The sequence below is a fragment of the Trypanosoma cruzi genome, genomic scaffold (assembly GCF_000209065.1).
Source record: "Trypanosoma cruzi strain CL Brener 1047053517033 genomic scaffold, whole genome shotgun sequence".
Lineage (NCBI taxonomy): Eukaryota > Euglenozoa > Kinetoplastea > Trypanosomatida > Trypanosomatidae > Trypanosoma > Trypanosoma cruzi.
Genome location: NW_001849505.1, coordinates 81,647 through 93,664, shown reverse-complemented (window position 1 = coordinate 93,664; position 12,018 = coordinate 81,647). Strand labels below are relative to the sequence as shown.

Genomic DNA, 12,018 nt, shown 5'->3' with positions numbered 1-12,018 from the left:
GGGGGGGGGGGGTACTTGACGATGTTATATCTATCATTACTCCCTGCGCATGGAGAATGCACCCCAGTGAGGCCTGAATGCTGCGAGGATGAGCAAAGCGTGATGCATGTATTTTGCCTGTTGTTTTGTAATGGAAGAAAAAAACTGGACAAGAAAAGGCGCTTAACGATTAACTCAGCGACACCGCGCGTCTCCGAATACGGTTGTGGTTAAATTAAATGAGGAAATGTTTTGGGCGAGGAAAAGAGAAAAAGGAAACAAAAAGAAGTGGATGTGGACCGAAGAATAAATGAGTGAAATGTTTCATGCATCCAGAGGGAAGGAGCACAAATGCAGTTTATGGCAAAAAAAAAAAAAAGGGGGGGAGGAAGTTTTTGTTGTTATTTAACTTTGTTTTTTTTTCTCTCTCCACATATATATATCCACTGATTTTTCGTGTGTGTCTGTGTGTGTAGAAAGGAAAGAAGCGAGGGCAGAGGAAAAAATAAATAAATGGCTCGGCGGCAGCGTGTGCCACGCCACAAGGAGCACGGGCGGAGGCGCAACAAGAACCCGAAGTTGTCCCCATTCCAGCGGGAGCAGAGGCGCAATAAGATGGCCAACCAGCCCCCGGTGTCATTAGGCAAGAATGGCAGCCAGCGTGATTACCCCATCAGTCAGAGGGCGGTGATGAAATTCCTCATGGCAAAGCAGAAGCGGCTGCAGGAAAGGCACCAGCAGCGACACGAGGAGCAGCAGAAGAAAGAAATAGGGGAGCATCAACAGAAGCAAACGAAAAAAACAACAGGCAATGGGAAATTGTGTGAAGACAACGGGGAGGTTTCCCCTTCTCCCGCCACCCACTCATCCATGGCTACCGCTGCTGTGGAGGCGGTGGTGGGGAAGAAGAAACACCATGCGAAGAAAGCGAAGAAGACGTCACTCACAGCACCCGTGGCACTCAATGAGGAAATGGCTGCATCCCTTGCACGCCCCATCATGGCCTTTAAGACGCTGGCGGAGGGGGAGAGGGGGGAAGCGGAAAACGCAGTGGAGGCCATCATTTCAAGAAAGAAGGAAAGGAAGCATCGGAAGAAGGCAGAAGCCCGGCGGGAGCGAGTGAGGGAAGTACTCCGCGAGACGGAAGAGCAGCTGAGAGAAGAAGTTCTTTCCAGCAAAGGTGGGAAGAAGCGGAGGAGGGAACATCCGGTTGACGCCAAGGATGCCGCCTTCGAGAAGAAGCTAAAGCAGATGCAGAAGGAAAAGGCAGAGGTGGCGGTGGCGGCTGAAAAACGTGTTGCGGGGGAAAACATTAAACAAGACCGCAGCGAAACTGAGAGCCAGAAAAGAAAACGCAAGCGGATCACGTTCTTAGATGACGGTGCAAAAGGGGGTGTGGATGCCCCTCACAGTGCGATGCGTTACCCGAACGACAAGGGCGCTAAAGTGCCCCGTGACTTCTGTGAGTTGGTGGATGTTGTACGGTTCGGCGAACGCGTGGAGGCTCCTCCTGTTTTTGACGTTATTCCGCGTCACGACGCCTCTATCACACGTCTTGCCAACCGAATGGAATCCTCCTCTAGGAATTTCCTCAAGGGCGGAGTTGCGTCGTCGCAGAAGGAACGTTTGCAGATGTTGTCATCGGTTGGTGGGGTGGGAGAAGAAAGGCGACTTGAGCGTCTCGGCCTGGGGCCTGTTAGCACTTCTGCGGCTGCGGCCCGCCGCACAGGCGCGCCCAAGAAGCTTTCTAAGGAGGAAGAGATGCGGCGCTTGCGTGAGGCTGTCATGGAAGCATACCGCCGCAAGAAGCGTATAGGGGCGGAGGCACGGAAGGGGGTGGACATGCATCATCAATTCCCGATATTCTCATGAGCGGTCCATTATTATTATTATTTTGGTTTAATTTCTCTCCTTGGGTCTATTTTGCCGCCTCAAACTTTTGCCTGGGCGTTCTTCCTTTTCTGGATATCTTTGTTGTTGTTCTTGTTGTTGTTGTTTTTTCTTGCAGTGATGGTGGCTGCCTTCCTGCTTCTTTCGTGGTTGCGTCTCTGTGTCAAAGGCGGGCATATCACCACTGGGATGAGGAGAGAGAGAGAGAGAGAGAGAAGAAAAGAGAGAAATTTTTCTCTTTTCTTTTATTTTTGTTGTTGTTGTTGTTGTTGTTAAGTGCAAGATAAATTTTCCGCGTAAGATACATACATATATACATACATATATACATATACATATATATATATATGTGCTCTCCCTCTCTATTTACCCTCACATTGTATTTCATCACACGTGTGAGGTTTATTTAATGTCGGTACACGGTGCGGTGGTGATTCCCTTCACTTCCGTTGCGGTTTATTATTATTTTTATTATTATTATTATTATTATTATTATTTTTATTTCTCTCTTTCTTTCAATTTGATAGACTTTTTTTGCGTTGCCACGGCGCCCTCCACATACACACATAAGCACAGAGGCACGGTGGACAAGCTGGGGGAGGGGGGAAAAAAATTTGTCGAGGCGCTGACGGAAACGTCACTCAAACAAATCAAAAGAGATAACGTGTGGACAGTTGGTGTTGTGTATTTACAAAAAAAACCAAAAAATAAAAATAAACAAAAAATATTTGTCCGATTTAAATTTGGAAAGGAACAAAATAAAGAAAACTTTTATTTATGGAACGTCATTGGCATGAGGTGCTTATCCAGAACGATGAGGCGGACCGATATTTTGCCACCGCTGCCCCGCTGCTTGTAAAGGCACTTCGTTTGATTGCATCTGTGCGGGCGTTGCCACTGGCACTAAATGTCGCATGGTGGGAATCTGAAATTGCCCATGTTGATGACTCGCGTCTCGTGCACCGCAAGGCCCGCGAGCAGGCACGGAAGCTACGCGAAATATTAACGCCGCAATTGGAGTCTATCTACGGCTCTCTCTCGCATCTGCAAAGTGCAAGGGTGGAGTCGCAGCATTCCCACTCCCTTTTACGCTGCCACGAAGGTTTAATTGCGCCACGCGACATGACGATGGACACCCTTTTGGAGTCGCAGCCGGTTTTTGACTACAAAAACTTCCGTGCACAGTTTGAGGGACTTTGCCAGGTGATGGCCAACTCATTGCTCTTCTCCGCCTGTGAGCCCCGCATCAAAGTGCTGCAGAGTCGCTATCGTCTGTATCGTGCCTTTAATGGCGTGCGTGAGGATGATTTTCATCCAACACTCGGTGGAGGGAGCTACGATCGCGCCCCGAAACTTGACGTGCGACGCATTGGAAGCTGCATGTCGGCGAAAACATTGGTGGAGTTCATGCAGCAGACGCTAGAGGAGGAGCCGGAAATGGTTCTTCCTGCACGTGACGCAATTTCACCCTTGAGTTTGGGAGCCAAAAAAATTCGTGTAGAGCCGGAGGGTCTGCAGTCGGTAAATGATGGAGTTGGGAATCTTCATGAGGATCACGAGGAGCGTGACCCCACATTAAAGGAACTGGTGGACATTTTCTTTGGCCCCTCTCTTCCACCGGAGGAACGGTATTTTGCGGCGGATGGCTTAGGATTGCTTCCCAACTACGCGGAGACGACAGGACGCAGTTTGGATGGCTTTGAAAAACGAAATGCGACGCAGTCTGCTAGTGCTCGTGCTATGCCACTGCTTAAACACTTTCTTGATATTTATGCCGGTAACAGGGGCGAATTACTTGCACGACTCGTAATGCCGATGTTGTCCAGAATTGTGACGAGGGAACAGACGATGTTGGAGATGGAGTTCACAGCCACAGGGCGTGTCCCTGGAGAGGTGCAACACATTGCATCGTGGTGTGTTCGCTGTGGATTAGTCGCAACTAAAAAAGTGCAATTGGCCCTGCGAATTGTGCAGGAACCACTTTCTGCAGGGGAGGTTGAAGGCACCGCCGAGAACATGGAAGATGTATTAAAAAATATATTTGTTCCCATCTGGATGGCTCTTCTGCAGCCACAGGATCATTCGGACATGGTGCAATTTCTTCAGCAACTGGCTTCCGTGGTGGTGGTGGTGAGTGGCGACGCTGATGTGCAGGAAATGCCGGCGGTGAATGACCCCAAGAAGTATTCCGTGGAAAGTGGTGTGGCGCCGCCGGATGCCTTTTTCATCTATCATGTCTGGCGGAATGTTCAGCTGTTAAATTGTTTGGCTGTTGCCCACCTCTTCTTTGCCTCCGATCGGCGGGAACCCGAAGGGGCAACAGAGGGAGACGCCGTGAACGCCGGTTATTTCTTGCCAGGACAATCGCTCTTTTTGCACCACAGCCCCGTTTTGACACGGCCTCTCCGTTTTCGTGTGTGCACCTCAGCCACAAGCAAAAACTCCTTTATGGAAAGTGTCATGGGGTTACTCGTTGCCGATGAAGTAATGAACCCGGTCGATGTATTTAACTGGAGCCCATTGGCGTACTTGTACTACTTGACGCAGCGCCGCATTGTTGTTACGCCAGCACGAAACGACATTAGTCCCTTGGATTCTGCTGTGCAGAAAGAAATACTGTTTATGGTTGAGACAGGCCTTAACGGCTCGGTTGCCACACTTGACCCACTGCATTATAATACAACGGACAACGCCCTTTGCGAGACGTTGAATGGACTACAGAAGAGCTGCCGTCTTGCCCTTGCCGAGATTACAGAGCTTTGCCTTCGATCTGCCGAGCATGCTAACTGGGGAATGAAGCAGAGGTGTGAAATGTTTGGTGGGCCATGGGAAAGGGTGTCTACACGGTACAGTGAGTTTACGAAAACGCAGGTGAACCCCTTAAGGCTGCTTTTTCGGGAATCGTCGCTGGCCCATGAAGTAGACCTTCTTTGTCGAAAAGGCCTGAAAGAGGAATCCAGTTTTTTGGTCATGAGCAGAGAAGAGGAAGAGGGACAAAAAGCTTTATTTTCTGGATTCACACAGGTGAGGAATGCCTCTTCCAACTTTGGAGGGTTTTTACCAACGTCAAAAACGCTGGCGGCGCAACGTGAAACATTGTGGCGTTTCTTTAAGGTGCCACATTACAACCCGCCTGACAACGTTGAGTGCGGCGGGACGTGGTGGGATTTTGTGGATCGTCAGATTGAGTACCCACGCATCATTATTTCAGGCCCCGAAATTACGGACAAATCTCAGGAAGCCCGGGCGATCACAAGAGAGTTTAACCGACGTCAATATTACCGGAGTTTCAACGTACATTGTGAAATTCCCCCGACGGAGGAGATGCAGGCTGCCCAAGCGGTGCATACACTAATTGCATTGCATTCTGTCAACAGGTCCAACAATGAGACGCAGCCCATGCATGGGGTGCATTTCTCCTCCAATACGTTTTCACCCTTGATGAAACCTGAAACACTTAAAATGATGCCAGAGAAGTTTTCTTTTCGAGATGGAGTATTGGATGTGGTTCTTCCCGCAGATGCCAATGAAACGACGAGGGTGTACTTTCGACCTTTACCAACATGGAAGGAGTTTCAGCTGGATGTCCGAAGACTGCGTCGACTGTCACACGAACGTGCGGTGCAACTTTATGCAACAAAACGGTTAGAAATGCTGGAGTGCAAGTTTAACCTCCATGTTGCTCTCACAAACGATGATCAGGAGAATCACGCCCGTGATGCGCCTGTGCTGTTTGAGAAGGGTGATCTGTACAAGTGTGTCAAGGTGGATGTGCATTGTCACATGGCAGCCGGAATGACGGCGAAGGAACTTTTGAGTTGCATCAAGGAAAAGGTTCAAAAACACGCGGATGATGTGGTGGATGTTGAACGTGGGACCGGTCGGTTTGTTACACTTGGAGAGTTGTTTACAAAACTGCGAACTTCTCCAGTGCAGGGGGCCGCTGTCAATTTGGAGGATCTTACGGTCGCCTCACTTAAAGTCAAGGCGGGGAAAGGTACCTTTAACCGCTTTGATGAGTTTAATGGTCGTTACAATCCATTTGGTAACTCTGCACTCCGCACCCTTTTTCTAAAGACGGATAACTTCATGGGTGGTCGTTATTTTGCGGAATTGATACGTCAGACATTTCGTCGTCAGGCCGAGGACGGCCATGTCTTTTCGGAGTATCGTCTCTCCATCTACGGTCGACAGCGTCATGAGTGGGACCAGCTGGCGCGTTGGATGGTTTTGAATCACGTGTCGCACTCTACAAATCGTTGGATGGTGCAAATACCGCGGCTTTACTTTATTTACCGCAAGAATGGCATCATCTCCTCCTTTGAAGAGATGCTGTCGAACATATTTGCACCGCTGTGGGAGGCGTCCATGCATCCAGAGGCGCACCCTTTTCTAAGTTACTTTCTCGCACACATCAGTGGGTTTGACATTGTTGACAACGAAAGTGAGCGCGAGCCGGACACCCTCATTGAGACCCCACCATCCCAATGGACCGTCCTTGATAACCCGCCCTTTACATATTGGGTGTATTACATGTGGGCGAATATCACTGCACTGAATCGCTACCGTGCAGCACGGGGGTTCTCCACCTTTACATTTCGTCCACATGCGGGAGAGAGTGGAGATCCGGATCATATGGCGGATGTGTTTTTTGTTGTCGATGGGGTAAATCACGGCATTAACCTTAAGAGGTCACCTGTTCTGCAGTATTTATACTATCTGGCACAAATTCCTCTCGGTATTACACCCCTATCAAACAATGCGCTCTTTTGCAAATATCGTGACAATCCATTTCCCATATTCTTCCGGCGTGGACTCAATGTGGCACTCGCCACAGACGGAGCTCTCATCTTCCACCACACCGAGCAACCACTGATTGAGGAGTACAGCACAGCAGCAAATTTTTGGAATCTTTCCATGGCAGATGTGTGTGAGATTGCCAAGAATAGCGTGATGATGTCTGGATTCCCATCGTATCGAAAGAAGGCCTGGTTGGGAATCTTGTGCGAACTGCGCAGTGCGGCCGGCAACGATGTGCGCCTGTCAAGGGTGCCACATTCACGGTGCACATTCCGGTATGAAGTGTACATGGAGGAACTTAGCCACCTGCAGAGAAAAGCCGCGTTGGACATTCCACTGAAGCCGATTATGGATGCGCAACTGGAAGGACTTTGCACGATGGACGTGGTTGGCCTCACACGCGAGCAGGTCATTGAGCGGCGCTTGAATGGCCAACCCATTGTGGCGGATACAGATACTGAGGCTGATAAACAACAAAAGGTCCATGACACTCAAATGGTCCTTGTGCGACTTGGTCCACGCATCACTGCGCCTTCACGACTATGACAACGTGTTGTTCTTGCTGCTGCTGTTTTTTTTTTTTTTTCTTTTTTTTTTTCACAACTTTTCTATTATGCGTACGACTCTTTTGTTGTTGTTGTTTGTTTGTTTCTCTCCGCCTGCTGATTAAAGTAGAGGAACATTTATGCATTTACTCTGCGTGTGCATGGATGAGTCGATGTGTGTGTGTGTGTGTGTGTGTGTGTGTGTGTGTGTGTGTGTGTGTGTGTGTGTGTGTGTGTTTATTTTTCCTCTTTGCTGCTTCTTTTTTGTCCATGCTCTCTGCGACTTCTTTGCCTCTTCCCTTCTTGCAGATTCTCTCAATCGTGTGTTTTGCTGGGGTGTAAGGAAGCAGAGGAAGAGAAGCAGGAGGAGGGAAAGGTTACAAAAAGACGAGAAGGGAGAGACTGAAATTAACGACAAACGAAGGGTGGTGGAAACAGTGACGACACCAACGTGCGGCAAAAACAAAGAAGAAGAAGAGGGAGGCAGTAAATAAACACACTAAAAAGAAAGAAGAGGAAAGATAAAAAAGGGGCAACATGCGTCGGTCCTCTACAGTCATGCCGCTGCTTTCTGGCAGCCGCGGTTACCGCGTTGGGTGGCGAAATGCCCTGTTGGCATCCGCGTGGAGTGTTTTCCCAGCCGTGTTTGCTCAAACGGCCATGGAGAGTCGCGCCCTCCAGGCCGTCCCGTTAATTAAAAGCCCCAGGGGTACGAATAAAAATGAAGGCCGTTCCATGGGGCGCCCGTCGATCTCCGGCGGTGACAATGCAACCAGGCTGTTTCTCCGTCGAGGCCGAACCACGAGGCAAGCGCCCGATGTTCCGCGTGAGGCGGATGCTGAGGGAGAATTTCAGACGGGCGTCTCGAGTAAAACCGGGGTGTCTGAGAACAAAATTCTTCGTGCGTTTGACCGCTGGGCTGAGAGAAGCGGTGGGTGCAGTGCCAATGAGTTCCTTCAAGGTGTGCATCAATCGTACTACGGTCTTGGTGTGCTCTGCGAGACACTTGCAGAGGCGGCAAAGCCACAGTTACCCCTTGGCAAGATTGTTCCCTTTGCGGGTGCTCTTGCACAGCTGAAGGGACTTTTGACCAAGCAGTACGCCATTAGCCCAAAGGGTCTTGCCGATGAGGTGAAGGCGGTTGCGGCAAAGTCAGGGAAAGAGGGACTCCGAACCTCAAAAGTAGTAGCGGAGGCATTGGCGCAAATCATCCCCATCTCCCTCGAACTTGCCGAGAACATGTACAACATGTGGAACAAGCAGCGGATATTTGACTCCAACGTACTCCGTATTGCTGCAACAAATGATTATATTCTGTCAACAAAAATGATTTTTTTCCATGAATGTCATAATATGAAAGAGGTTCACTTTTGCGATGATACCCAGCTGTCGGTCATAGTCGTTCCCCCGCCAGCTAACGCGGGGGAGGGGAGCAGAAGAGACCCCAGCGTCACTAGTGATAGACGGGCAGAGTCCACCACGGATCATGAAATAGCGTCTAAGGCAAAGTTGAAAATGGGGAAAGTAGGGGATTCAGCCACGGATAACGCGGAGGGGAAGAAACAGGTGAAGGGCCAGACAATTATTACTTTCAGAGGACGCCCGCTACCAACCATACCTGCTAGTGCCGTCGCGTGCGCTGTGGCTTCGATTGACGTTGTGACGCCCCCACAACGCTACGATCCCAGTTTTGACTGGTATTACCAGCGCATCACGGGCCATGAGAGTGAGTACCAGCGAATTGCAGTTGCACGTTTCTTTGCCATGTCGAACGCCCAGACGATTTTGGCTCCACTTGACTTTCTTGTTCGGATGTGTACCGGCCGCCATCTAGAGCTCGCATGCCCCCCAGGCATCTCGGACATGATTGGTATCCCAAAGAACATCGCGGAGTGTCCACCGGCTATGCGCAAGCTGTTGTGTTACTACCTGGACGCGGATGGTCGTTGGGTGCTGTCGGATCTGCTTTGGGTGGACACCGTCACGACGCCGATGATGCCAAAACCCGTCTCTGCTTAATTCGATAGGAAACCAGAAAATATATATTTATATTTATTTATTTATTTTGACAAAGCCACACAATCATATGCCCGATTTTCTGCAACGAAGCGACTTGAAGCTCGTAAACAACAACGGAAGGAAAAAAAAAAAATGAATAAATAAATAAATAATTTTAAAAAAAGGATGAAACGACTTTTTATTTCCTGTTGTATTTGTTTTCATCCTTTTGTCAGTGTTATCAGGAGTTCTACCAGCAGCCACTCGTGGAGGAAGGAAGCAACGAAGACGAAAATGGACCCAACCGACCGGAGGGGCGGCAACGGTTGGAGCAGAGAGAGAGAGAGAGACAGGGCGAGTGTGTGAGTGTGAGGGTTGAGGGAAGGAAACAGAACGATTTCTCCCACAATACATACATATATTGATATTGGCATTGGTATATATATATATATACGTTTATTTATTTGTATGTTTATTTAGTTATTTACTGTGGGAATTTTCTTCTTGCCTTTTTCTTTCTTTTTTTTTTTTTTTTAAGTGAAGACCTTCCGCTCTCCCCTCGCACGATAACACTCACTCACTCGAGAAAAAACAAAAAGAAAAAAAAAAGGAGGAAAGAAAGAGATAAGAGAGAAATAAAACAACTCCATCCCCTTTTTTTTCCTTTTTTTTTTCCTTTTTTTGTTTTTTGTTTTGGTTTTTTCTTTGTGGTTTCCGTTTGGCAGTCTGCGTTGGACTCTGCACGCTCTGTTGTGGATGTTGTTGTTGTTGTATTCCTTTGCGAGATCACTTGTTGCATTTGCGGGTGCGTGATGTATTAATTGTTGTTGTTGTTGTTGTTTTTTTCTATTCTATTCGGGCATGTATCGTTGCGTTCATGCATCCTCTTATACATGCGCAAAAAGAGAGAGGAAGAGAGAGAGAAAGAAAGAAAGAAGGAAAGAGAGGGAAGGATAAATGAGATGCAGCAAAGAAATCCTCAGCGTCTTCAGCCCTTGTCTAACAATCCTGACGGTGCCCCGGGCTCATCACTGCAAGCCATAAAAGTGCAGCAAAAGGCTCGTGAAGAAGAAGAGAGGATTCGTCTGAAGCGTGTAAAGGGTGCCATTGTACTTGTTTTGCAATTTCTACTTGATCAAGGCTATACCGGGACGCTGCAGATGTTGCAGCAGGAAAGTCACGTTTCGCTGCATCATTTTTGCCCCGCAGACAACGTAGACCTCCTTAGCATCATTACAGAGTACGAGCAGTACTTTGAGTTTCGGTTTAATCGTCGAGTAAAGTTGTTTCGGGCTGTGGAAGGTGCAGAAGATGTTTGGAGGGAGGCTCAAAATGGGGAGTGCGTGGCGGTGCGGCGGCAGCGAACTGCTTCCCCTGGCGCGCCCGCAAAACGAGCGGCGGCCCACGCGAACAATAACAAGGTCAATTACGCCAATGTCGCAAATTTAGGGAACGCACCACCCGGTGGCCTACAGGAGACACAACGTCCTGGAGGACAGCCGCCCACAATTGCGCGGGGCTTGGCGCTTGCCCAGAAGCCACCCACGCCACTCTCCCCACAGCGTCTCCGAATTAAAAATCAGAAGAAATTAGCGGGAAATGGAGCCGGACTTATGGCTGTGGAAGGAATGCGTGTAGATGTTGTGCCAGATCCCCAGGGCAATAATAATGGGATTGAAGAAGATGAGGATATGTTTTTTGGACGTGCGTTGAAGCCACTTCCCAGTTTCCTTTCGGTGGAGCAGCAGGAATTGGCCATGACCATTCAGCGGGACATTTTGGACGTTAACCCCAATGTTCGTTGGAGTGCCATAGCAGAGTTAGATCAAGCGAAGCAGTTGCTAAAGGAGGCAGTAGTCATGCCTGTCAAGTACCCAGAGTTGTTTTCAGGTATACTACGACCCTGGAAAGGTATCCTTCTTTTTGGGCCACCTGGTACCGGCAAAACCCTTCTCGCGAAGGCTGTGGCAACAGAGTGCCGGACGACGTTTTTTAACATATCTGCTTCCAGCGTGGTCTCCAAGTGGCGTGGTGATAGTGAGAAGCTTGTCCGACTGTTGTTTGATCTTGCAGTGCATTATGCACCGAGCACCATATTTATTGACGAGATAGACTCCCTCATGTCTTCTCGCTCTGGTGAAGGCATGCATGAAGGGTCACGACGGATGAAAACAGAGCTTCTTATTCAGATGGACGGTCTCTCAAAGAGGCGAGGTGGAGATGTCGTCTTTGTGTTGGCAGCAAGCAATGTACCTTGGGACCTTGACACGGCGATGCTTCGTCGTTTGGAGAAACGCATTCTTGTGGGTTTGCCATCCCATAAAGCGCGTGCAGTGATGTTTCGACAAATTCTAACCCCTTCTGCTTCAGCACCAGATTTGGACTGGAACCTCTGCGCAGAACTCACGGAAGGCATGTCCGGTGCTGACATTGATGTGGTGTGTCGTGAAGCAGTGATGCGGCCGATACGTTTGTTGATTGAAAAACTGGAGCGTGCTGGCAGCCCGATGGAGTTGACAGGTGGGTTACTGCAGCGGCCGCAGGTAACAATTGAGGACATCATGGCAAGTGTGGCGTGCACACAAAGTAGTGTGCAAAGATCGGATTTGGAAAAGTTTGACGCGTGGGCAAAGAAGCACGGCTCGGGTGTTTCCTCCTAAATGCTCTGCACGTGTTTTTTGTTTGTTTGTTTGTTTGTTTTTGTATTTGCTGGTTGGTTTGTCTGTGTCGTGGTGACGCCACGGTGTGTCCAGTGCAGTGAGGAATGTGTGTGCTCTGCGGAAGGAGTACAAACACATACTTCCCC

The 12,018-nt window shown here is 49.0% G+C and overlaps 4 protein-coding genes across 4 annotated transcripts, besides 21 other annotated features; all 4 read left to right on the top strand.

Annotated features, from left to right (window-relative positions):
- Positions 1-2,901: a sequence feature (heterozygous, Esmeraldo-like haplotype).
- Positions 493-1,851, top strand: Tc00.1047053506733.10 (hypothetical protein, conserved; the record flags this gene model as incomplete). Its single annotated transcript, XM_809078.1, has 1 exon — positions 493-1,851. The coding sequence occupies one exon, from the start codon at positions 493-495 to the stop codon at positions 1,849-1,851; it is 1,359 nt and encodes a 452-aa protein (XP_814171.1).
- Positions 1,951-1,976: a microsatellite.
- Positions 2,064-2,097: a microsatellite.
- Positions 2,121-2,143: a microsatellite.
- Positions 2,171-2,222: a microsatellite.
- Positions 2,326-2,372: a microsatellite.
- Positions 2,572-2,599: a sequence feature (AT_rich).
- Positions 2,647-7,215, top strand: Tc00.1047053506733.20 (AMP deaminase, putative; the record flags this gene model as incomplete). Its single annotated transcript, XM_809079.1, has 1 exon — positions 2,647-7,215. One exon carries the CDS (start codon positions 2,647-2,649, stop codon positions 7,213-7,215), a length of 4,569 nt encoding a protein of 1,522 aa, XP_814172.1.
- Positions 2,902-3,403: a sequence feature (areas merged during assembly that could not be assigned to a particular haplotype. This can correspond to areas where the two haplotypes were merged or to regions with more than two copies in the genome that were merged during assembly.).
- Positions 3,404-4,865: a sequence feature (haploid, Esmeraldo-like haplotype).
- Positions 4,866-12,018: part of a sequence feature (heterozygous, Esmeraldo-like haplotype) that runs on past the window's edge.
- Positions 7,241-7,267: a microsatellite.
- Positions 7,389-7,451: a microsatellite.
- Tc00.1047053506733.30 (hypothetical protein, conserved) lies at positions 7,752-9,233 on the top strand (the record flags this gene model as incomplete). The annotated part of the gene is made up of 1 exon (XM_809080.1): positions 7,752-9,233. The coding sequence occupies one exon, from the start codon at positions 7,752-7,754 to the stop codon at positions 9,231-9,233; it is 1,482 nt and encodes a 493-aa protein (XP_814173.1).
- Positions 9,250-9,281: a sequence feature (AT_rich).
- Positions 9,356-9,385: a microsatellite.
- Positions 9,668-9,699: a microsatellite.
- Positions 9,722-9,747: a microsatellite.
- Positions 9,797-9,856: a sequence feature (A-rich).
- Positions 9,867-9,919: a sequence feature (T-rich).
- Positions 10,034-10,053: a microsatellite.
- Positions 10,106-11,872, top strand: Tc00.1047053506733.40 (katanin-like protein, putative; the record flags this gene model as incomplete). The annotated part of the gene is made up of 1 exon (XM_809081.1): positions 10,106-11,872. The coding sequence occupies one exon, from the start codon at positions 10,106-10,108 to the stop codon at positions 11,870-11,872; it is 1,767 nt and encodes a 588-aa protein (XP_814174.1).
- Positions 10,112-10,159: a sequence feature (GA-rich).
- Positions 11,885-11,938: a microsatellite.